Below are 26,999 nucleotides of genomic sequence, written 5' to 3'. Positions count from 1 at the left end.
GTACTAAAATCAGTACACCATAAAATTGTAAGTTTCTTGATGGTAGGACCTGTGTGATACACATTTTTGTGTCCTCCAAGAAACCACATATAGTGCTAAACTTATATGTAGTAAGGATGCACTAAATATCAATTATTTGTTCAGTGTGTGAATAAATGGCCTGAGAGTGGTAGAAAAGATGGGGTGTCCTAGAAAGGGTTGTTAAAAATACACACTTCTAAAAATGCTGTTGGCGAGATTACTTCTGAAGAATTCTGACTTCCTTGGAATCATTTTTAAAGACAAGTCCATATGCTGACATGTGAACATAAGTATGTAACAAACTGAACAGTAGTAACATTATTTTCAGGCCAAATTTTAGTTGGATGGTTGTATTTTGTCAATCTAATTTTTTTTTTTCCATGTTTAAACTGGATATGGGAAGTTTTTTTGAACCTTTCCTCTGGTATCAAAGGACTATTGGTGTCTGGGCTCATAAGATCAAGGGTTACATTCAGCACTGTCTTCTGTGGGCAAAAATGTGTTTAATACATTGAGATTGCAGTGGAAATTATGTGGGAAAGAACAGTCCCCAAGGGGAAGATGGGTGGTCAAGCTGCATTGGGATGGGGAAGGAGAAAATTGTAATTCTTGTCCTCCATTACTGAATTCTCTCATTAAAATGGATCAATAATTTATTTGCCTATTGCATTTCAATATCCCCATCTACAAAGTGGGGGTAACACAAACTTACCCTCTGCCTTTCAGGTTTTTTGCGAAAATCAGTGAACTAATATTGGTAAAATTGGAGCCCCATGGATGAAGGGTACTTTGTAAGTATAACATATTATTGTCATGTTATGTTCTATTACTCCAAAGTGCAAATACCAGATGTCTGCTCTTGCCATATTAGGAAATCAGTAACACCAAGTTTCACACCCAAAGATTGATAACCTGACTTCCTTTGAGGAATTTAATATTTTTGAACTCTCTAATGTTTTGTCGATATGTTGGATGTAGAAAAGCCTGACTCACCTCCCCAAAATATTTTGGCAATGTTTTCCAGACAATTTGGAAGAATACATGTCTGCAAATTGTGTAAACATGTTGATATAAACTCTGGATATGAATGCAAGGTATTTTTATTGGATATGAATGCAAGGTATTTTTATTTCTCTTTCACGACTTTTCTCCTTTTCTTCTTCTTCTTCTTTTTTAAAATTTGCATTTAATTCTGTTTTGAGCTGTCAGTGTGTGTATCAAAGAAATGATTGGTTTCAGGGAGAGACTGAATGTTTCACTGAGGTGAGCAATGTTTTGTTAACAATGAAACTAAGACATACCTTAGACAAGTTGCGAAGCGTTGTGTTTCCAGACTTGGGAGGCCAACTAGCAAGGTGAGTGAAGTGTGGATCACCTCTTCTGGATCACGTAACAGCCCAGGTGACATGGGAGTGGCCTCCTGGTCATGGAATGGCCAAGGTTGCAAGCCACAAAGCCCAAAGAGCAGGCAGAAATGGTACAATACTAAAGCAACTGCTTCATCTGATTTTCCCCACAGAATGGCACATCTTTTTATTTCGCTAGGTCAGCCAATGTCCTGGTGTTGTGCAAGACTAGACTGGCCAGTGACATGCCCAGTGCTTAATCCATGGTATTTTTCTGTTTTTCGTTTTTGAAGAATAGCTGTCACACCTTAAAAACTCATAACAGAGAGAGTTTAAAAATGGTTGTGACGCTTATTGAAGCCTGTTTTACTGAGATTCATGGGGTTGTACAATCTTATGTCTGGAAGTGTCCTTACATGTCTCATGTAGTGCCTTATCTTGGCTAGCTCTAAAGATTCCGTCTGATAGGTGCCCCAGAACCTCTAAGGGCAGATTTACTACCTCAAGAGGCAACTCTTTTCAGTTACAGAATTCTTTCTTGAGTTGAGCTCACACATACCCTCATGTATCTTCTACCCTTGGGTCCTAATTTTACTATCTGCATCTATAAGGAATAATACTTTCTCCTTCAAAGTGACACCCTTTCAAGTATTTGGTGGCACTATCAGGGTCCCCCTGGAAGTGGCCTCTTTGTCAGCTTCTGTTCCTTCAACAACTGCACCTCACATGCCATGAATTCCCAACTCTACCCCTCTGGAAAGGCTCTCATTTGTCTATATCTCTCTTAATAAGTAGCACTGAGAATCTACCTTCTCCGGGCCCCATTCGGCACCCCAGAGTCAAGTGATCTAATCAAAGGTCCAGAAGAGAATGACCTCGAAGAAATCGCCTGGTATCACATATGCCCATGGTTTGGTTTGAGTAATGAGACAGCAAAGCCCACATCCCTCTGTGAGGTGCAGATGACTGACAGGGAGAAAGTTGTTTTGGTTAATAATACAATCTCCTTGGCTCCTGGAGACACAGCAGTAGCCTACTAATTCGTTAGAAGTGAATTAAGGTTGTTTACTGATGTTTTAAAGTAAGTGTCAGAGTGAAAAAAAAAAAAAGATTCGTACTAGATGAGCCCACTCACCTACTTCGGAGTTGCTGTTTATTTTAAGCTGAGTGCATAAATAATATATTGAGATACGAAGGGTGATTTCAAGCATTAGAACAGGAAGCCTCCTGTTTACTAACTGTCATTGGGTTGAAGAGAATTTAAACAGCTCTGAACCTTTTTGTCTGGGAATGCAAGGCATGAAATTAACTTACATTTCGTAGTTAGCAGAAATCATGATTAAGGCAGTCTTGTTGATATGTCTTCTGTTGATCTGGGTCGTTTTTGCTATGCAAGACAAGGCTTGGCAACAAGACGCTTCCCATGCCTTGTTTGAAATCAGACCCTCTCCCTGTGCAACAACCTCCTCCCCCCACCCCGAAATAAGCAGGGATCTCTCTGGGTCACTGTTTGTTCTAGATATAAAGACAAAGAAGTATATTAGACTAGGTTCCAGGGGTTCTAGTCCTGATCTCAAGCAGCCCTCTTTGAATCTCACTTTCTTTACCTATAGAATGGGGATAAGAGCATTTGCTTTCATTACTTCATAGGATGATGGAGACCCCATTGAAGTCATTGTTGTGAAACGGCTTTGAAAGGCGTCAGGTGGGACAAGATGATAACAGTTAATGCTATTAATGAATTACATGCATTAACTCCTTTCATTCCTCCAGTCACCCTATGGGATAGGTCCTATTATCATCCTAGTTTTACCACTGCAAAAACCGAAGCACAGGGAATTGAAAGGATTTGCTCCATCATCTCATAGCTAAAAAGTGTAAATTGGGATTCAAACCCCAGGCTAGAATCGATGGGTTAAGAGTTTGTGTTCTTAACTATTACTTATTTGGGAAAATAGGTTTTCTACCTATAACTATGCCTCTTGGTCATGCTCAAGTAAATGAAACATCATTCCTAATAACCTGGACTGAATTTAGCTTGAGAAAATGCAGGTATGGTTTCTCCGTGAGTGATTATCAGCACGGAGGACTCTCAATGGGTAGGGATATAGCTGACTGTATGGATTAATTACGTTTTATATGTAAAGAGCCTGGTGATTCTGAGATGAAAAGCCCTAAGTGAAAAGACTTATTACTTGTAATGCTTTCAGAAACAAGAAATTTGATTCACTTTTTGTCCCTATAAACTTGGAAGTGTGATAGCCTATTTTGGAGTAGAGGGAGAGTGTTCAAAGATGAATAGAAAATGTATGGAATGTTTAATTTTGCATGATTACATTTCATATTTTCTGGGGTAACTCTGGCAAATAGAAGTGCATGATAATATCACAGTATACCTATTTTAGATGTTTTGATGAAATACTCTGGTTTTTGCAGTCTGATCCATGAATCCTTTGGGACAAGTCCTTATTAAGCAAATGAACAAGAATGTATTTGTGTTCACATCACTGAAAATATGTAATTTGTATAAGTGCGTTTTTATTTGTATTTACATTATATTTATTTGAATTTCAAAAGAGGGAAAGAGCCTTAAGTGTAATCACTTGAAAACAAAAGGGATGTGAATTTGTAGACATTTTCCCTTGAAATATGCTCAGTCTAGTGGGGTCATGCTTCAAAGTTGGAGTAGCAAAAGTGGGGTGTGCTTTGCTTTGGTTTTGTGAACAAAGCAGTTCAGAACTAGGATCACCTCCAAAATCCCAGAAAAATGGATGGACTCAAGAGAAGTCATCAGCTGCGGGAAAGAATAAATTCTGCACTTCGCCACTGCAAAAATCTCAACATTTGCTGCTGTGCCCTAGCACTTGTTAATACAATAAGATAATTGCATAATTAAATACACTATGGAATTTCAATAATTGGAAACTTTGTTTTCTCATCACAATGTGCAACTTGCTGATGTTGGAAAGCATCGCAGCGTTTTAGAGAGGCTGGGATCATTCTTTCACATCACGTCCCCTGCAGCCTTCTGCCGTTCCTCTGGCGGTTCTGAGACACTTTGCTTTTGGGTTATTTTTAGTTGGTTATATTTAGACAAGGTGAAATTAAGCAGGAAGTCCCCCAAAGTCTGACTTGCCTGCCCCGGCGGTGGGATTTGAGGCTTATTTCACAGAGAGTGTCCCTGGTGCCCTCTAGATCTTTCTGGGTAATAATGGGTGAGGAGTAAGCTGTGGCTGCGTGCCCTTTGAAACTGGGGAGCAGCTCTTTGGGTAATAATTTCTAGATAGACTTAGTGGAGTTGCTGAGATGGTAGACTCCAGAGCGGGGCTCCTGGATCAGACCCTGGCACGGCCTCTTGCACGCCGTGTGACCCTAGGAAAGATACCCAGTCCCTCCTGTTTGCTTATCTGTAAAAGGAGAATCTTAGCCTTGGTGCAGGGCATAATTGAGTTAACATATAGAAAGAGCTTAGAAAATACAGGGCAGGTTTGTGAGCACCCAGTAAATGTTTGCTTGGCTAAAAACACAAAGATGAGTAATACCCATTCCCTATTCTGGAACCGTTTAATCGAATTGGGGCAACAGACATGTAAATGATGACGTTGATGCTGATAAAAATAATAGTATTAAGGCAGTGGCAGGCAGACAGTAAGATATTTTAGCAGGATCTGGTCTGTCCTTACAGTGTCCCCAGCACCTAACACATAGACAAGTAAATGAATGATGCAAATTTGGTGGAAGATGATTTTGTCTAAGAGTCAAACGGTTTATTAGCAGAGTGGGTTCCTGGCTGAGTAATCGAAGGGGACTTAGTTGGGACTCAGTACGTGTTTGGAGGGCAAATGAGCGAAGGAATGCATGGGTGAAATTGACGCGAAGCTTTTCTCCTTAGAACTGCTCTGATCAGTTTGAGGAAGCAGGTGAAAATATTAGGGCCAACACAGGGTAAAACAAGGAAGACACTCACAGTGTGACCCTTAAGGAGGCACTTGCTCTCAGGGTTGTGCCAGCACTGAGGACTCACTCTCAGGGTTCCTACAGGGACTTCCTTACATTTTGCACCTCAGATGTCTTACTTTCTTCGCCCTAGTCCAGTCCTGTGGACTGTAGTAGTCTTAAGTGTATGACTTTGCTTTACTTGTACGTGCTCTTGAATATTTGCTCCAAGTTTTATTTTGAAAAATTTCAGAGCTACAAAAAAAAGTTGGAAGATTACTACAAGGAACACTTTGCACACTTTTGTACTTTCATGAATTATCAGTATTTAGTCACATTGATTATCTCTCCCCATAGACATGAGTTTGAACCTCGTCCCAATTTAGCAGAGAAATCACATACCCTTCCTCCCACCTCCAGTGCATGTATGTTAAATTTACTTCCTAAATTCTGTACCTCAAAATGATAAATTTTGGAGGAAAAAGCCAAAAAGAGCAGTAAGAAAAGTTGGCTTAAATTTTTTTTTTTCAAATTTAAAAACTAGCATTTGAAATTTATTTTTAGTCTATTAATATACTAACATATATGGAACATGACCAATATAAGATACCTAAAATTTTAGCGGTTAAGAAGTTCTTCTGGATGCTCTGACATTCTCTTGCACCGAAGAGAGTTTTTTTGAAAAGACAAATTCCCTTGACCATTATTTTTCTCAGAGCCTATCAAAAGTAGATGGTAGTCCGATTACTAATAAAAGGAAACATCCTTTTCCATGTTAAGAACATTCACTGTAAGTGGTGACTTTGCAAATATAATATAAAAAGGAATACACACTTGACTTTGGACTACACTGACATATTCTCATGGGAAAAAAAAATCCTTTCCTGATAATCTTGTTTATAAAAGATAAGGTATCGGTCTCTGAAATTGTGGCAAGATCTGCCAGAAGGTTGCATTATTCACTGGTTTTGAAAGGGCTCTCCATGAAGCCTAGGGAATCTGGAGAGGGGTCTCATGGCCGCTGAGGATGGTTGGTGGCGAGAAGGGAGCCCAGCACTGGAATTCAGGCTAGTCACTCATGCTCCATTGGGATAATTCTGAGATTGTGAGCTTTTTATTGGCATCTGCCTAAAAACCAGTTTTCAGGAAAATGTTCTAGAGTTAAACAGAGCCAGGTTGGAAAGCACAGCCTTGGGGAATCGAAGAAAAAACAGGAGAAATTCATGCAGTGTTGTTGGTTGGCAGTGAGGGGTAGTAGCTGTCAGCTTGCAGGGTAGGAGAGGTCAGGAATACCATGAAAAGCAGACACAAGAACTAAAACACAGTCAGTGTCTAGAAGTTTGAAGCAGGGTCAAATGCCCAGCCATTACCTAAGGCAGTCACTCTGAAACTTGAGTGATTCCTGATCCTTAACCCAGAGATTCTGATTCAGTAACTCCAGAGAGGGGCTAGGACGTCTAGTTTGTTAACAGTCAGCCCTTAACATGCAGAGAAAAATTGCCCTAACGTCACACTTATGTCAAAGAACATGATAATATTTGGTGATGATAAAGATGACTGGAATTGTAGGGAACATGTTCTTAAACTCAGTGCAGTATAACCTAACCCTTTTTCAAGTTTCAGGACATTTTAGACTGATTTCCTCCCCAAATGCTTAAAATAAAAAAGATTACTCTGAATAATAGAGGGGGGAAAAGACAAACAGATGAGTAATTGTATTATAAAGTGGTGCCTAAGTCCAGTTGGGGAGGTCCCACAAGAGGAGGGGAAAGAAAGCTCATGTCTCATTGGGTGCTGAGATAGGCCCCTGGAAGAGGAAATCGGGGGGGTGGGGGGTGTCTCATGGCTTAGTCGGATATGCATAGTTTGGGAGGTGGGTGGACCTGGGTTTGAATCCCAACTCTCCTACCTTAGGAAAATCACCTAATCTCTTTAAGTCTAGGTCTTCCTTGTAGAGGAAGAATGAAGATGAAATTAGACAATTGTACTCAAAGTACTGAGCACAGGGCCTGCAGATGCTCAATAAGTGGTTGTAATGACTATTTTAATCATTTAAGAAGGACCTCATGACAGGTTAGCTTTCAAGAGGGCAGGAAAAAAGTGCATGTGCCTGTTTGTTTCTGGTTTTGGGGTGGAGGGAGGAGGGGGAGCAGTAGAACATTCCAAAGAAGAGGAAGTGTATAAGCCCACCTGGAAGTAATAGATGGTGTATGCTTTTGTGTCTTCAGTGTTCCCAGAAGTGTTGTTCATGTAGAAGGTTCTAGATGGTACAAATTTTTACAAATATTAACTAACTCAATCCTTATAACAATTGTATGAAGTAGGTGTTATTATCTAATATTAAAGTGAGTTTGCATTCCCTGGGCACACGAGTCCAGGTGTTAGTCTCTAAATTGCGGGAAACCAGAATCTAACCAGCCACGTCTGGGCAAGAAATTTTGGGTAATTTGTCCATCCTCCAAACCTGGTGTGGATGCCTGCCCTTCAGGCTCCAGATCTGGGTCTCCTGTCTAGAAATGACTGGTTTCCAATCCATTCCTGTGCATTAATTCTGTCTTATACTGAGAACGAGCATCATCTCCATTCCACTTGCCTCTCGATTCCTACCATTTAGTGCTTGGCAGATGGTGTGCATTCATAAATACAAGTTGCCCATTGGTTAATGAGTGATGTCAAGAATTCATCATTTCTTGTTCAAGATTACGTTCCTGCGTATAGTTACTGACTCCTGACTGTGACAGGTGTCATACTAGGGGCTTTTGATTTTCTCTCTCTCTCTCTTTTTTAAAAGACTTTATTTATTTGACAGACAGAGATCACAAGTAGGCAGAGAGGCAGGCAGAGAGAGAGGAGGAAGCAGGCTCCCTGCTGAGCAGAGAGCCCAATGCGGGGCTCGATCCCAGGACCCTGGGATCATGACCTGAGCTGAAGGCAGAGGCTTTAACCCATTGAACCACCCAGGCGCCCCGGGGTTTTTGACTTTTACAACAGCCATCTTTACTTGACAATGGGGAAATCGAGGCTCAGGGAAGCGAGATGACTGAGCAAAGTCTGCACACTCTTGGCTCTGCCTGGTTCAAGTCCAGATACTCCAACGTTTGAGGTCAGGTTTCTGTTTCCTTGGGTCCTGCATACATTGGGTGGGTTTCCCCACCTCCTATTAAACTAGAATTTCCTCTTAGCCGGTTTCCTAGGATCTCAACCACAAGTAGAAGGAAGCCTTCTCCCTCTCTGACTGTAAATAAAGAATCTGTCTTCATGCCATGAGACCCTGGGTGTCAACAATGCCACCGCCCACAGTGAGTCCAGGAACAGAAGCTGCTGTCAGAGTTTCCAGCAGGGGCTGCCCATGAAAGCGCCGCGGGATTAGGCCTGTAAACGTGCCCCAAACACTGTTTCACAGATGAAAATAGTTGTCACAGTGACTAGAAAATTGAATTGGTTAAACCTTCTGGCTTTAGATTGTTTTTGGAGAGTGAGTAACTCTATGATTTTTACTTGTCACAGGCTAAAAGGGAAAAAAAAAAGTAAGAGTGAAACTTCATAGCTATTTTTCTTCCCTGTATGTTCATAGTGGTTATTTATATCTGGGAAGTTTCCATTGGGATTTAGATCAGGATATAGACTTGGCAGGGTGGCTTCAGCACTCTGTGGTGACATTTGACAGGCTGCAGGCAAACCAGGATGGATTTCTAATATCTGGATGGATGGATTTGGGGGTGAAGTGTTGGGATTGTACTGTATTATGAGATGGATTTATTGATCTGAATCTAAAAGTGGCCCGTTGCCTGTCAATATCAGATCTGTATCAATACGTTTGATAAATTAGGGCTCCCGACCCTTTGCTTTGTTTGCTTTGTCAACTCCTCTTGGCAATAACAGTAGAAGACTCCAGGTGGTGCACGGCAAACGGCTTTTTGTACTCTTCAGGTGCGCTACTGATCTTAGGGCCCAGTTTTGCGATCCTGCATATGTTGCAATCACCCAGAAGTGCACGGCTGTGCCCGACTTCCTCCCCTGAATGAGACGTTACCCCCGCAGTGTTGCATTTTGGTATGAAACCTTCAGACACTGTGCCCATGCTGTAGGTAGCGTCTTCATTTTCCAGCTGAAGAAATTAAGACACTGCGAGGTTAAATAAGCTGCCCAAGGCCACACGGTAAATTTGAATACAGCTGGGTTCCAGGCAGAGGTGTCATTGTTCCTCGGTGAGGATGGGACACTTTCCTTCTTTGTAGTTACAAAGGAAAAGGATCTGAATTTGCAAAGAGCTTGCTGATGGTACACTTTTTCTCCAGGTATGAGGAGACTGCCATCTTATTTCTGAGTGTCCGGGCAAGAAATCCATGGTGCTGCATAGGAAGTGGAAGGTGCAAAATGTGCTTTTTTTGGTTTTTGTAGTCATAGACTAAGGTTGGATCTGACCCTCAGGACATGGCTCTTGGCATGTCCCATGTATCTTCCAGGGGCCAGATGCCCAACCAGATGTTAGGGGAAATGGGAGGGACACAGAAACAAGGCACGGTTCTTCCCCCTGTTAAGTGCTTCTATTTTAGTTGGTGGGGACGGCTGAATTCTAGTCTGTGTCCCCAGATCCTTTCATCAGTGGGCTGGCAGAAATCTCCGGTAGGTACAACAGCCTCCGTGAGTCTATTCACATGACCACAGCCACAGACAGAATGATAACGAATGAGTGCACTGTGCTAATAAACACTCTGCATACACTTGCTTACTCAGCCAATCCTGACAACTACTTGGAATAAAGTTAACCAAGGTGTTTGGAGTTGGCAATCTCTCTCTGTGCCATGGAGGGGTTCTGGTATAATTCCGAATATATAGCTTATCTCTTTGGTGAAAATTATGTTACCATTTTACTTTTGAGCCTCATCTGGAACTTTGAGTTAAAGTCACTTTACTCTGCCATTACAATGATAATAAGGAGGGATAGAAAACCAAACAGATAACTGATTATTTGGCAAAACAGAGCAAAACCTTTAAGAAGCAGAATATTTGGGAGTTAAGTAGAGTGTTGTCCAGGAAAACTTTTTTTTATTTTTACACTTTTTACACTTTTTGGTTGAAAATTTATTCTAAAGCATATCGTGGAAACATGCTTATGTTTCTTTTCATGCTTTAGTGTACACAAAATTTCTAAATTTTTCTTTTTTGGAGAACTCCACGGTAGTCATTGTGAGGACCAGAATTTATTTTGTAGGTTGAGAGGATGTAGGGCATTAGCCAACTAATGATCTTTAGCGTGAAATTTTTGACATTAGTTTATTTCAAATGCAGTGAGATAATGATCTCATTTGCATCCCTTGTCCCAGGGAAGCCGGAGTAATAGTATGGTTTTGCCCTCTCTCTTCTACCCTCTGAATCCATATTCCTCATGAGTCAGAAAACCACTTTCACCTGAGGGTATTAGATGTGCAGATTCCCTCAGACATTCAGATCTCATTGGTTTGGAGTGGCAGCTAGGAATCTCTGTTTCTAACAAGCACCCCGACAAAGATCTTTATTTCTAACAAGCAGGCGTTCTGAGGCCCCCACTTTGAGAAACAGTTTAGAGTCAGAAGATTTGGCTCCTGAGGAGGTCCCAGGCAGAGTGGGAGAGAAGACAAGTATTATAGGAGAGTGTCCTGTCTTCCAGAAAATGGTTTCATGGGTGATTTGGTTGTGGTTTTTAGTCAAGGCATGTTTTTAGTCAAGGACCAACTAGTTACACAGTCTTGTAGGAAATTCAGACCATCTGTCTTACCCCAAGTTCAAATTTACAGACATTTATTGAAGACATTCTCTTGGGATCCCAGGATCCGGATGAGAAACAGTAAAATCTAGATCACCGGAAAATATATTTATTATGGGAGTTTTTTTTTTTTTTCTTTTGTAGTAAGGAGAATTTATTTCATGCAAAGGGTATATTATTTGATTGATATTATCTGATTATAGGAAGTCTGTGAGAAAAGAAACAATAACACCAGCAAATTATCACATTAGAGTTATTCATCTAGCCATTTGTATACCATATGAATAAGTGCTCTTCAGAATCTTTCATTATTCTGTCAAATAGAGAAATTATTCACAGAAACCATTTTCATGACTTTCAAAGCAACACTAGTATGACTGAGCATAAGTGTGTGTGTGTGTGTGTGTGTGTGTGTGTGTGTGTGTGAGAGAGAGAGAGAGAGAGAGGGAGGGAGAGAGCGTGCTCCTATGCCTTGTTGGGTGGATATCAGCAAACAAACCAGGAACCAATATTAAAACAACAAATTAGCAACAATTTAATGAAGCACAATTTATGTCAAAGTATCTGAATAAGGATATGACTACATAATTATATGTGAAAATTTGAGGCAGAGAGTAGACCTTTTTTCTTATGTTTGGCTCCATATTCCAACATTGTCCAGCAGCTGTTTTTTGAGCTACCAAGCTGGGTCACAACTCCGGCCCAACCTTTTCTGAGGGAAGGGTCTGTGTGGGCTGGCGGGCTCTCAAGCTGTGCACGGTCCTTGTGCCAGCCAATAGGAAATCAGAGTTATAAGTTGCAAATGTGCCTCAAATTAACTTCTGCATAGTAGGGAATGAGCTTGGCATAATTTTAAGTCCAGCTCAGTGACAGCCTTCTCTCGCAGCAGCTGAATCAAGGAGATGATGGAAAATTAAGGCACGGTGGGCCATGGAGCTTCCACAGGCCATGAACTCAGTGTACTGCTCTCGAAATGTCACATTCCAAGAGGTCCTGGAATTAGCAGGCTCAGTGTCATATCGCGCTGTGGGCTCTGTTCACATGATGCAAGCCTTTGCTTATCTGACCAGGACTAAAATAAGACGCTCCGATGCTTTATTTATGAGCTCCGGGCCACCCAGGCCCGTGATGTAAGTAACCTTGGGGTACACAGCATTTGATCACTTCAATTCTCATTAACTACCTGTTTCTAAATGGGGAAAAGCATTTACCCAGCACATTGCGTTATTCATGAAGACACAAAAGCGGCCTGTGGTGCTGTCACTGGGGCTGATTTCTGTGTAATGTGATCCAGCTGTTGAATGCTGCAGTGGAGGTTCCTAATGTTACTTTTCTCCTTCTCTTTTTTCTTTTTCCTTTTCTTTTTTTCTGTTCCTTCCTCCTCCTCTTTTTTTTCATTCTTAAAAACACCGGGCGATTCCAGAACTCCTTAAGCATATAACTGCCTATCAGGAAGCTACAGGCTGGTCCCCTTTTTAACATAGAAGGCAGAGACATGTTGTATCTACCACCTTGGTGGCAGGGAACCCACTGTCCATAATACTGGGTGCAGTCAGTGCAGAGTTTCTCACCTTCGGTGCTATGAGCATCGCATATGTGGTCATTTTTTGTTGTTGTTGTTGTTCTCTTGTCCTGTGATTATGGGATGTTTGAAGCATCTGTGGCCTCAAATCACTAGATGCCAGTAACACCTATCCCATTTGTGACAATGAGAAATGTCACTAGATTGTCCCAAATGCCCCCTGAGGAGCAAAACTGACCTGGATGATCTAGTGTGACAGCTTACTAGGTCTTCGTTAATGAAAGATCTTGGTGACGCTCTCTGTGGTGGTAGAGATGTGGTGGTCAGATCTGGAAGGGAGGCAGAAAAGCTGGGTTTGAATCCTGGCTCCAACACTAACTGGCACTAATCGGTGTACTTTGGGAACGATATTTAGCTTATCTAAGCTTTAAATTCTTTCCCTATTAAATAAGGATGATAATACTTAACTAATAAGGTAATTGAAAATTAGTGAAACGAATAGTGTAAAGAATATGGCATATGATACATGCTTAAGAGCTGATGATCCAACTACATAAATTGATCAGTGAAATATTATGGTTGTCAACTTACATGTGCAGTAACATAAAAGATGATCCCGTAAACCCCTCTTACCATGTATTTTGTCCCCTTCCCCTCTCCCTCTATTCCCCAGCTGTTCCTATATTCCAGAAAATGACTAATTATGGCCAGAGATGTGAAATTGGGAGAATGGAGAGACTTGTTGAGGGGGTCAGACGAGAACAGTTTCCTGGTGGGATCGTTCTAGTATGAAGCCCCATGAAGAGGCGTGGGCAATTCATTTAGCTTCTTGAATGTGAAAATACAAAAAGATTGTAAAGACAAAGAAACCCTTGATGCTCCATTAATCTAAACCCCTCCTCAGCACTCCACAAATGCCAAATCCACCTTGTGGTTTTTGCTTGAGGAGAAAGTGAAATCGCTTTCCTTATTCAGGAACGAGGGTGACAAATGTTAAATCTGTTTTCTTGGGAAACAGCTGAGAAAACAGTCAAAATGATTCCATGTGACTAGCACAATTCTGCCTGGGTCTTCAAAGTCTGAGTCCCTTTTGAGCTGTATCTAAATCTAGAAAGAAGGGCTAGGCTAAGAAGGAAGAAGTAGATGTCAAAAAAGGAGTTAAGACTGTAACCTTTGATATCTGTCCTCCAGCCATCCCATGCATGTTTTCCAGAGCCTCTCAGGTCTGCTACCTGCCAGCAATTACAGAAACCTTGGCAAGAAAGTCCTCTTCCCATTTGTCCTGCAACTCTCCTTTCTGGGGAGTGTTACAGTTTAACTCAGGTTCTGCAGCGTTCTCTTTCTCTTTCTAGCTCATTTTAGTTGCACCATAGAACCCAAGGTTTGGGAAGGATGGGAGAGTTCATTGAGCCCATTGGTTGAATTGCTTCTGGACCATTTCCGACATGTTCTGTCTGTGCTGTCCTTGAATGGTTCCAGAGATGGGGGGCTCATTGTCAGGAGATTGCCCCAAAGCTGATCTGCCCACTCTACTTGTTAGAGGCACAGAAATCCACCTCTCTGGATCTGTAGTCAGTATTCCTTCAACAAGCACATCGTGAAGATGCCCTGTGTGCCAGGACCCAACCAGGGATGCAGTCTAGCTTCTGCCCTTAAGGAGCAAGTTCTAGTCCTGGTGTTATGTTGCATGGATTTAAGTCATTCATTTATTCATTCAGCAAACACTTATGGGCTGTTATGATGAACCTGGTACTTCACTAGGACCTGGAGATACGATGGGCAAGAACACCATCCTTGCTGTCAATGGAGCTTGAGGTCTAATAGAAGAGAAAGACATGAATCAAAAGTTTATGTTAATCAATATATTAAAAGATTGTACTAATTGCAGTGAGGGAAAGGAACTTGTTTCTATGTATATAACCATGAAAGCCACTCAAACTGGGTGGAAAGAGGAGACTGGAGAATGTTTCTCCATTAAGCAGATGGTTTTCTCTGAGCTGCTGAAGGAGGAATGTGCATTAATAAGGTCCTGACATTGAAGGGGAGTGGAGGGGTTAGAACCCTGATCAAGGGGCTTGCCAGGGCTGCTGTGTGGGGCAAGCATGGGACCCGAGGGAGTGATGGAGGCCAGCAGGCCTGGAGTCTAGTGAGCTGAGGAGCATGGGGCCAGAGAACCTTTGGAGGCTGTAGATTCTGGCCTTTTCCTTATGATCAAGGTATTGCATGGAGCACTGGGTGTGGTGCATAAGCAATGAATCTTGGAACACTAAAAAAAAAAAAAAAATTAAGATGTTAAAAAAAAAGTTATTGAAGAGACTCTAAGAGCTATTTAAGGGGTAAAATGGACAGACTTGGTCATGGTTAGATGTGGTCCAGAATCAGATCTGTGGATGGAGGGGATGCACTGAGATTGAGAAAAAGGCCAGAAGAGCCTCGAAGTTGGAGCCACTGAACCTGCCAGTAAGGCAGTAAGTGGGCTTCATGCAGATGGTAACATCTGAATCCTCATGAAGTGAAAGTGGGAGCCTTCTAAGCTGGTGTTCCAAGTAGGGAACCTGCAACTACACAGACAGGTGGGAATATTCTGGAACACAGCAGTTCTCCTTCAAAGGCTGGAGCCCGGGGCCCATGTCAGTGGAGAGCCTCAGGACATGGTACAGGTTGGGTGTGGCCAGCTGGCCAAGAGCCTTGCAGGCTCTGCCATGGTGCTGGGCATCCTGGGAAGGTGAGGCTTTGGGGAAACTTGGAGATGGAGATGGAGATCGAGATTTGTAGCTGGAGTTGTAGGAGGGTCATGGGGCTTCTGTGGGGAGGTGGAGAGTAGAAGCCAGAACTGCTGTTGGAAGGGCTGTGAGGAGGATTGAATGAGGAGTTAGATCTTTCACCTGGGGAAGCAGGAATGGGCTGGAGCTATGAAGGAGAGAGAATCAGCAAGACTCGCATGCCACAGATATCCTGACTATTGTTTCCCTCGTAGCTGGGGAAATGCTGGCGAATGTTAATGTTGGTTTGTACACAAATGTAGCTTGGAAGACCAGTTTCCAGCGAAGCAAAATGACGGGAATGAAATATTCCAGCACGTACAGAGTCGACAATTAGTATTTCCCATCTTATCTGCTCTTTTGGATTGCTCATGCACCTGTTCATTTTCTTTGTCAAACACAGAGTATCATTTATAAAATGCTGTTTCTCCCCCGTAAACATCTGGATGTTTGGAGTTGCACAGATAAAACATCTGTATTTAGGCCTGAAGTTTTGCCTCTTCTTCCAGATGTTTGGTGTCCCATTGACAAAGCCCGTGAGTCTTTGTGAAGAGTCATCTCATAAAACTAGGTACTAAACAGGGCTGGAGCCTGTAGATGAATTTTAAGGGTTATAAGGATGAACACACCGCATGTAAAGGTGCTATAAAATAACCAGACTCATTATGGGTCTAAGGCAATTGAAGATTTTTCTCATTGACCAAAAGGCATATAAAAGAGTGTATTTAGATTTCATAGGAATATATTTTCAGGTGATTATTGGCTTTGAGCAACTGGGAGTGGGGAGGTCAGGGGAGATTAAAATGCTGTGCGTATGGAGGGGTTCTCCAGATGAATTAAAGTCTGTCATTTAACTTGGCTGGCAGACAAAGAGCCAAAGAACTGGAAGGTTGAGTTCATTCTTTCCTAAATAGCACTTTCCCCCCCGCTTCGGGTCTGAAAATTGTCAGTAAATTTATTTGGTTTTATCCTGCTGTTTCCTCCTTCTCTCAGATCAGCCTCTATTACTGACTTTTTTTTAAAATTTAATTTAAAAATTTTTCAGTGTTCCAAAATTCATTGTTAATGCACCACACCCAGTGCTCCATGCGATACTTGCCCTCCTTAATACCCACTACCAGGCTCCCCCCCCCCCCCCCCTCCCCTCCAAAACTCTCAGTTTGTTTTGTTACAAAAGCATTTTCTAGGCTTTCGTAAAAGAAGGATCCATGAAGGGTTTGGGTCATGATTTCAAGATGGGAATTATCCACAAACTTTAGAAAAGTACAGCTCCACGATAATACCTGGGGGCAGGCTCCTTGAGTGAGAATATGTATAAACATGTTAGTAAATTGGGAGGAAGCTGTCTTGTGCATTCCTGGAACTGGGGGCAGCTCATACATTTTCCACACCCTCCCATCATGCTCTGCATCCTAGTTTCTCTTATGGCTGTAAATGTTCCTATCTTTGGACGGATGGGAGATGTGGTGCCGCAAGTCATGCCACCAATGGTTCCAGAGTTCAAAGAGGCCACTCCTGTGGATGAGATGAGGACACACCCCTTTCTCTCTCACCTGCCTCATGGGTGTCCTTCTTGAGCAGGATCTCTGCTGAGAAACCTTTTACCCTTTCCAGATAGAGGGGACCTGCCTTAGGAGCCAGGGTGTATCTGACTAGCTACATTCCTCGGCTAGAACCCCCTCCGTCTGAACGACGGTCAAGGCAAAATTGCTTTATTTTCTAATTTTGATGATATTAGCAAATACATGTAATGGGAAATAAAATTAATCAGTTTGTGCTTGTGAAATTGCCTCCTGTTTACCTCAGCCTTGTAGCGATTTTTCCCCCTCCTACAGGGGTTATTTTAATTAACAGCGTGAATTTTTGGTAGTTTAATTTATTTTATGATTGTGTAAAAATACTCCTTTGTAAGGGTTTATATATAACTAGCCAGCTAATTAGCAGTAATATTTTAACAACAGCTGTAGAAGCAGGGAGTCCCATGAAACATGGCTTCTCCCTTCAGACCGCCAAGATATTTATTGGTGTCTTTCCTTATCAGCTCTAGCTGAAGGCAACAAAGGAGGGTGGTGTGAGCATCAGATAATTAAAAGAGAAGTAAGCATTCAAATCCTCTCACCTGACACACAGAACTTCCTAAGGATTTCTGTGTCTTCCAGCCTCTGATTTAAGACTCCGTCCCCTTCGCTTCTCGTTCTTCCTTAGTCTGTTATATATTCCCTTGGGCCTCAGCATAAGACATACCTTTCTGGAAAATTATAGGTAGTCTTTTAATGGCACTAACTTGAACTAATAACAGTCCCTGGCATTTGTATTACACTTCCCATTGATGCAAAGCATTTTAACCTAGGGTGAATTCCACCTTCTGTTCATTTAGCTTACTGGAATTCAAGGCTAAAACTATGGAGAGAGTGGGGGTGCACAGGTGGGGGAAATGGAGGGCAGAGGATGTGAAGAAATAGAGCTATGGAGAGTCAGAGGGAGAGAAAGCAAGACAGATAGAGAAGACTTCTTCCATAGTGAAGGCAAACCCATAGTCTGCTCCCTTCTCCCCCTCTGTCAGTCACCAGGCACCTGTTTTGCTGCCTTGGCCTTGGGTTCAAGGGAGGCTTGGCATGGTGAGAAGGGTGGGAATCATGGTGGAGATGGAGATGCACTGTGGGGCAGTCGGGAGGGAACAGACTCAAGTGCTCCCATGGCTGTTTTAGGGATGTGCACTCATTGGCCACCCTGAGTGAGATTTTAGGGTTCAGAGAAAAGTGGTTTGTTTTCCACACCACATTTCTCACTCCCAAAGTCAAGCCTACTACTTAGTGTAAAGCTCAGCATGAATTCTGCCTACACGACTCTTTTCCCCTTACGTGTGTGGATTTTAGATTCTAACTCCTGCAGAAGTGTTCGATCCTCATAACCCTGTGAGTGTGAGTCTCCTTAGCCTTATTTTATATCCCTCACCTTACTTTAAAGAAAGGGACACTAAGGATTTGCCCAAGATCACACAGAAAGTTGGTGGTACAGAGGCAGCCAGAACTACATACACTCAGCTCTTACCTGTCTGAACTCTGTTTTCTAAAAGAACACTTGGAGAACCTCACTCTATTTTCTGTGAGAACACACACCATCTTTACTTTGGGTACCCATAGCACTTCACCTCCATTATAGCATGGTCCCAATTTTGTCACCATAGTTCACTCGCACGTTTGTTCCTCTTACGGGACTGTGAACTCTGGGACCAGCATGGTGCCTTTTCCATGGTAGGTGCTCAATAAAGAATTATTGCTTGGATGAAAAAAAGCCATAGTGAGTTGAATCTGACTTTGCAGTGTAAACTTCCTTAAAGGAAGGAGTCTAAATTTCTTATGAAGTACTTTATATTCAAATCCTTTTACTAATAGTTATTTCTAAGAATACTCCACATGCCATGGTGGTACAGTATCTGAAACACAGTAGGGGCTCAAGCATTAATGATCATCATTTTCTTAACTTTAGTAAATTATAGGGAAAGTCTCCATACAAAGTACAGGGTGAAAGTTTCCAAAGAATGTTGAAGTCAATAAAATATGAACAATCAGTAATCTCGGTCTCTGTCTCTCTCTCTCTCTCTCTCACACACACACAAACACACACCCCTTGGCCTGATCAGATTCACTCAAGAGATCATCTGGATTGGGAAAATGCCCTGTGGAGGGTTCAGGTAAAAGGTTCTTCAGAAAGGGAAACCTACTACATAATCACTCCAATAACAAATATAATGGGTTCTATTTTGTAAAGCTCTTTATATTTCACATACATGCAGAAAAACAGAGACATGGAGAAACAGAAAGAGGGAAAAAGTCAGACAGACAGAGGCAGCCTCTTCCTCCACAGCTAAGCCGTACCTATAGTTTGCTCCCTTCCCCTCCTCCGTTGTCACCAGGCACCTGTTTGCTGCTCTGAGTTTGGGTTTGAGGGCGGGGCTCAGAAGCAGTGATGCCATGTCCCCAGCACTTTAACAGTGCCTGACACATTAGGAGTTTCGTGTATATCTGATGAATGGCTAAATGATCTTATTTGGCTTCCACCATAACCTTTTAAGCTGGGCGTTGTTATGATCCATATTTGGCCGATGGAGTACTCTAAGAGAGTTTAACGATCTTGTTGAAGTTTCCCTAGCTAATCGATGATGGGGCCAAGTGTCAAATCCATGCCTTTCTATTCCACAGTCTATGCTTTATTTTATTTATTGTGAAATGGCACCACTAACGATGTTATTATTCATTTATGTGGGTATGTGCTAACTAATTGTAAGGGCAGCTCTTAGAAATATTTTGGGGATAGTTCTGTGTAGTGTTAGAGGTAAGGCTGTGTAATCAGACAAACAGACTTGAGTCTTGATTCTGCCATTCATTATCTGGGTGTCTTTGGGCAAATTATGTAAACTCCCTGTGCATCAGTTTCTCTATCTCTAACATGGAAGAAGTATTAGCACCTACCTCATGTCTTGAGGACTGTGGGAGATGTTGCCACCAGCTGGTGTTGAGCACAGGGTCAGGTTTTACTGGTAGCTACCTAAGAAGTAAGTGGCAGGTCCTGATCTCTGTCCCTAAGTGCGGTGTGATCTTCCTGGGTCACAGTATCCTCATCTGGAAAATGATAGGCTGGGTGAAATGCTCTATAAGGCCCTTTCCAACTCTAAAATCAGTGATCTGAGCATAATTTTGTGGTGTCTCACATCTGATGTGATTCCTCTCAGTATTTCTAAAACGTTTTCATTCTCTGAGAAAGAGAGAAAATAATAACATGAAGTGGAAAGAGAGAAGAGAAAAGAGGAATTGTGAGAGCCTCGGTATGGGATGGGTGAAGGAGTGGGTATCAAATGACAAGTAGCTAAATTGACCATTACGGGTATTGAACTCCATTTGGTGTGTAACAGTAGGTGAGCACTTGGCCATATGAAACTCATATCTATCTATCAACTTTCCCCAAACACCATCTCAATTAATGAACACTGAATGAGGAATGGAGATTTGGCTGGGCAGAGATAAGGGTGGAAAATATGAGAAATATAAGGATAATACTGTAATTAAAGGAAAACTGATGTGACTTACGGACTTCCTCTCAATTCCTTTTTTCTTTCCTGTTAAGCAGCATAAAGTAGGAACCATTATGGAAAGTAGATAGAGGAAGCAACATTTCTTTAAAACTCTAAGAAAAGAAAAAAAAGATCCAAACTTGGGAATTCTTTTGATGGGGGAACAATAAAGTGTTAGATAGTTCTGAAATTCTCACTGCAAGAAAACAATAATTGTATTTTGTATTTTATTCTAATAATAGATTCCCGGATAAATGCACAAATCTAATAAAACCATAATACCAAGTTACAATGGGCTTCATGAATTGGAAATGGAGTGCATTTAAATGTTTTTGGCACCTGCCACCCAGTTCCCCAATAATAAGATCTACAATTTCCTGATAAGGGCAGGCACAACTCCTGTGAATTCAGGTCTAGAGAAGGACCAAAGGCTGATTTCAGTATTCGCATTCATTTCTCAGTGGTCTTGCTAGGCCCACTCCTTACTGGCTAACCCTTTTGCCATTTGAAAGCATTGAGGGTACTGAGATAGGTTTTGTGGCTTTTGAAGGGATCTTTGAACATATAATTAGCTGTACAGGACCAGAAAATGGTGAGTCATCCTGGGCTTATTTAAGAGTATTTCAAAAGCAGAGGGTGTCACTTATACACATTTAAAGAACACTCTGTGTTTGCAAATGGAGCAGGAGATGTTAATATGTGTTGGTAAGGCTCAAGGCACAGTGAAAGAAAGCTGCTCCTTCTTTGATCTGAGTAGTCTGCTGTGAAAGTTCTGGGCAAATTTCCCTTGTGCATGTTACAGGTGTAACCGCAGGTTGGGGTGGACGTGGGGAGATTTCATTTTTCTGCTTAGGCTCATGGTGAGGCCTCCAGGCAAAAAGCAGAAGCTAATTGGGCTCTTGCTGCATATTGATATTCAACTCAGGGTAGTGCACAGGATCCTTGGAAATACCCTTTCTTCCAAAAAAGGGGTGTCATCATTGTTGGGGCAGACTTCAGGTGGGATCCTATTTATGACTATCCTAATGCCAAGTCTCGAAGGAACACATGAAGAAACCACCAGGAGTGTCTTCTGCCTTTACAAATGTCTTGTGTGCCCTTCCCAGACTCACAGGACATCATACTGGTGGTATGTTCCAAGCTGGGAAATGTAGTTTCACTATGAAACTTCTAGGCATATGGCAAAGGTATCAAAAGTGTTGGCACTACCACTAGAAACCAGTGGTAGGAGTATCTCACCCAGGTCTGCATTTAACTGATATGTCACCCCACAGCAAGGGTTTTGTTCCTTTGGGGTCCCGATGAACCCTCGGATGTTGATGGCAGCTTAATTACAAGTGGTGAGATTTTGAGATGTTTAATGCATTCAGTCCCAGGATGAAGGAAAACACACCTCTGAAAAACTTGTGGTTTCCTCCGTGTCTTCCACCTCCCTCTATCACACTCTCTGTTCTCCCTCTCAGCTTGGAAAAAGCAGTTCAATTGAGCTGAGTCACCTGCCTCTGATCACTTCCTTATCAGCTGCGGATGAGTCTACCTTGACTTTGCCCCCAGTCTCATTTAATTAGATATAAGCCTACCTCAAAGTCAATTCATTCCGTTTCTTAACATTGACCGCAGTTTCTCTTTTGGCTAACTCCTTGCCTTTCCCTGTGATTGAAGCAGTGGAGGTTGATAATTCATTTTGTTCCGCCATTATTGATTTGGTGGCTCTGGTCCAAAATTTGAAAATTTCTCTCCAGGTTGTTCTTGCCCTTGGTTTTTACAAAGACATTGCATAAAATGAAGGGTGTAGGTCAGAAATAGAAGCATCAGTGGCTACTTTAGGGTATGAGGGTCCACTTTCAATTGTGAAAGAGGCTTATTGTTAATTACAGAGATTTCCAAGGGCATCACACACTTCTCATGCAGTGGCTGGGAAAAAATCCTCCTTACAAATGCTTTCTGAACTGAGAATGGATTTGAAAGACCATTGTCTGCCCTAGCTCAGAAATTATTCCCTCATAAAGGACTTGTGTAAAGGTTTTCAAGATACCTTTATGTGAAAGATAAACTATATTAAGGGCCCAAGAGCTTCTGCTCACCACATTTTTACTGAAGGTTCCCTTTCTTGATTCTTATAAATGTCAGTTTCACCAAAGAGTTTTCTTAAAGTCACCGCCTCCCTTGGATTAAGGATTCTGAACCGGAAAGTGGATGCTTTTCTGACATTCTTTCTTTTTATTCTTGGTAACTTGGTGGGTGTCAAGTGGTCAGTGGGATTTTTCTGCATGGGTCATTATGAGATTATTTGGTGGACTCTTATATTTCCTTAAAAGATCTTCCCTAAATGAGCATTGCAGAAAACCCTGGGAACCAGGAATTTGTGTTGTGGGGTTCTTGCTGAGGCTTACATTTCTCCACTTTTCCTCTAGCATATGATGTTTTATTTTTATATTGCAAATAGTTGTAATAAAGGCCTGTCCTTAAGGGGGTGGGGGAGGAAAGAAAGAAAGGGGAAAAAAAAAACCCAAACCCAACCCTTTCTTTGTTTCATTTTGTCCAATTAGTATGGCAAGCTGAGTCAGTGACCCCTAGGGTCTGTGCACTAGATTGTATGAAAGAGCCATGGAAATGAACAAAATGCATTATTTTCCTCAGGTTACTTTACTTCCAGATGAAGATGGGGTCCTTTGAATTAGCTCATAACCACAGCAGTTTGTAAGTGTCTTACTTTCCTCCTCTGATTTTTCTAAAGGCAAAGACAGAACCATGACATTGTCTTGTATCTTTAGAAAACTGGTAGTAGATGCCTTCCAGAGACACTTATTCTAAATAAAGCTCAATTCTTCCCTCTCCTCCTTTTCATCTAATTTGATATCGTGGGTCTCTATAAATAAAGCAAGCCTGTGATGCCAGCTTATCGTTAGCGTAGGGATCAACTCAGCCTTGACCTCATGCCTGTAATGAACTCTGTTTCCTACAATTGGGTAGTGAAATCATAACCCCAAAATACGTTTTCCTGAAACTAGATAGAAAACCCAAAGCTGAAACCACCAACGAAGGACTTTTAAGATGTTTCCCTTGTGTCAGTCACGACTGTTATAAAACAGGTAGTGCAAAGATGTTTATAAGCCTCGCCGGCTGTCAGCTACCGAAGTACCCAGCCAAAATTGGGGGAAACTCTTACTGTGTTAAGTATTCTGGCTCGATGCAGCAAAATCCAAATCTGCCCGTTGTGCTTTCATTTCCATAGGCCCTCTAGATTCTTAATTACCACACAGGCTAATTATGCAAAGTTCTGAATGGCACTAGCTTTGCATCGCACGTCTTTCCTCTGCTCCTCCCTGGCATTACTGTATTGGTTTTCCCCGACCCTGTCAGCCTGAGATTTAAATCCTTAACCTGACATTCATTGTGTTCTGTGTATCAGCCTTCTCTGCCTTTCTGAATTACGTGTCCAATAAAGTTCTCATTTCTGTCATAGGTCAGGACCGGTCTTTTATAAATTCTTAGGCTGGGACCATTTAAATTCTGTTTTTGATTTTATCCTGCCTCTTCAAATTATTTGCTTTGTAAGTGCTTTAACTTTTTGGTCTTTCGCCCTAGCTTCTTAGGCTATTAATTTTTTTTTTTTTCTAACCTGTGTGACCACTGAAGCAAATTTATGGAAAATTTCATTGACAATGAGGTAGCTTCATTCTGGAGAGAAAAGAGAAATGTTTGGAAGGTATTCAAATGGGAGTATATGCCAGACTTAGTGTGTGTGTGTGTGTGTGTGTGTGTGCATCTCAGAGCAGGTCACCCCTGGAATCTCCAGCTGTTAAAGCCTTTTGAGTTGGGCATGTGTATAATATTCTCCATCTACATATTTCCTCCAGCCATTTCTTTGGGTGTTTGTCTGCACTTTCTTTGGGACAATGTCTCAGTGTCCTCTGAATCCAACTGAGAGAAGGGGGGACAGGGGACAGGGGGACAGGGAGAAATATGGTCTTTGGTATAATTGTGCGGTGAAAAGCTTACGATATATGAACAGGCCAACACATTACATTATAATTGCTTTTTTATTGGGTGACTTCTCAGAATACTTTTGTTTCTTTGTTTTGAGTTGGAGTGGAAATTCTCCAATCTCATTTTATTAACATTTGCCTCCAAGTGAGACTTTTTTGGGCTGTGCCTACAAATTCTAATGATACATTGGAAACAAATTGTTTCTAGACTTTCCTCAAGAAGAAAGAGGTCCCAAAGCAATATGAAAAGTGGACAACGCCCAGCCCCTCTAGCCCCAGGCCCAGAAACAGGCTTGGGGCACATTTTGTGGGTATTCTAGCTACCACTGGGCACTCTCGGTAGACTCCTTCGGACCCTGGATCTCCCCTCCATTCATCTCCTTATCATATATACCTGTCCCTGACCTCTGTCCTTGAGGATTTTCTTTCTGCCAGTTAATCAATAAATATAGTCATGCAAATATGTTCAAAACTACTAATTACTCAGTGTGTTATCGCTTCTAGGTAAAATATTTGCATTTTAACAGAATCTTTCTAGAGACAATGCCCTAAATCAAAAAGATGTTACTCATGGTAGGGATTTCATTTGATCCTATGGGTATTTCCCAATCAGGCCAGGCTCAAAGCCAGCTTCTCTCTATTAGCACAAGAATAAACCAGTTCTTAGTAGCAGAAAATCTTTTTGAATATTTTTTTAAAAAGCATATTTATGTATTATATACATAGGTATTATTCACACACACACACACACACACACACACACACATCCCCCCCACCCCCAAGGGATAGCTTATTGATCCCAGAAGCTGTTGAATTTTTATATGCCATTTATGATTGTTCCTGCGATAGTGAAATATTCAAGGCAGATTTGATCTGTGTTTCTTAAAAAGGTCAAGTAGTTCTATATAACTTTAATCTGAAGACATTCCAACATGGTCTCTGCCAGTCCACAGGGAGTTAGACAGGTATATGTAAGTAATGGAGTCACAAATTGGAGACGGGCAAAGTGGTAACGCAGGAATCTAAGAAACCTGGTTCTGCATCAGTAGTTCTACTGACCTGAAATCTCTCCTCGAAGGGAACAATGGGACTCCACTGGGTCACTTCACTTGTACAAATAATCAGGTGCAATTCTGTTCCAGGATTTTTTCAGTGATTTCCCCCCTCCCCTTCATGAAATAAGGAATGGAGTATGATAATGGTAGTGGTTGGTTAGCCACAGCCAAATTCTGTCACATCACATGCTGAACTGTCTGATAATTTCATTGTCCCACTGAAAGACAGATTGAGACATATTTCAAAAAAGCGCTTCATGGTGACCTGAAAGGTTATGTATTTGAAGATGGCCATAGAAGAGCAGACAGTGCATACCATTTTGTGTGAATTTGAAAAGTTTTTCCCTTAAATTGTGGGGGAAGCTGGAAAAAAAAAGTGGCCAAATGCAGGGCTATTTTCTTTGCTAGAATAGTTGTTACTTTTTTCCTCTGGAAAATAAATAGGTTACTATCTATGTCTTTGTGTTTCTCTTCCTCAACTTTATTGTATGTCTTGTCAGTTTCACTCTTATAGAATTATATTTGACAAGAAAAGGACTGGATTTTGAGTTGGCAAAAAATAAAAAAATAAAAATCACATGCCCCAAATACCCAAATAATATTTAGTGGCATCTTCATTCTTTGTGTTTCTTTATGGAAATATAATTGTTTCCTGAGTGGAAGTTTCTGGAAATAGATACCTGACTTCCCCTACAAACTGCTGCTTGACAGATGATTTGGGGAGGATTACAGCACCCTCTTCTGAGGCTTTTGTAGCCTGGGGACTGTCCCCAAATGTAAACTCCATCTCCAAAGATAAATAGTATTGAGTCCTTTGGGATGGGCCACTGTGGGTGTATCGTGACAGATTTTCTATACTGGGAACCAGTGGAGAGAGATCAGATTAGTCTGGAGAATGCCTTTCATGAGTTTGAAAGGTCAACTATCTGAGCTCCTAATGGCCTGGAATCTTTAGTGGTATCCACAGGCGAAGATCTGAAGAGATACAATGTATAAGGCAGTAATGTGGACACCTCAGTGTCACAAAATGAATGAATGGTAGGACCCGGTTTTCAACCCTGTGGCTTTTGCTTGAAACACCTGACCTTTATGCTTCATTTCAGGTGTTCAGTCCCAGTCTATAGCTGCAGAGAGAATTTGGCTTGTGGAGTGTCAGAACAGAGATTAAGGAACTAGATAGGGGCTGAGTCCTAAAAAGAAGTGGGTTTGAAGCTATGTCTTGGTCTTTGGACTTCTTGGAAGCAATGCAGAGCTCTTTTCCCCCATAACTGCTTACCTACCTCTTGCTTTGGATCACTTACTCATTTTTTTCTGTTCTGCTTACATATCTTAAGAGAACTTTGGGGTGATAAAGTTTAGGTGACATCATCCCTTATCAAACAATAACACCTTCCCTTTTTTTCTAGAAATTGGATGATCTGTATGGTTCCTTCAACCCTTTCTGTGCCCTTCACCAAGAGCTATAGCCCCTTTGCTTGACACTCCTCCCCCATGTTTATAGATCATATTTTGAAATTCACACTGAGCTGTTCTATTTGACATGTACAGTTG

At 41.6% G+C, this 26,999-nt stretch overlaps 1 protein-coding gene across 1 annotated transcript in view; it reads left to right on the top strand.

Moving 5' to 3' along the window:
- The window catches only part of PPARGC1A (PPARG coactivator 1 alpha), a 662,229-nt gene that overhangs the window by 205,152 nt on the left and 430,078 nt on the right, over window positions 1-26,999 (top strand). Inside the window, exon 2 of the mRNA XM_059381778.1 lies at window positions 748-812. Within this exon, the coding sequence (XP_059237761.1) occupies window positions 795-812 (18 nt within the window). The 5' untranslated portion in view covers window positions 748-794. The remainder of the gene's footprint in view (window positions 1-747; window positions 813-26,999) is intronic.

The sequence above is a fragment of the Mustela nigripes genome, chromosome 1, assembly GCF_022355385.1.
Source record: "Mustela nigripes isolate SB6536 chromosome 1, MUSNIG.SB6536, whole genome shotgun sequence".
NCBI lineage: Eukaryota > Metazoa > Chordata > Mammalia > Carnivora > Mustelidae > Mustela > Mustela nigripes.
This window is presented reverse-complemented; position numbering and strand designations above follow the sequence as displayed.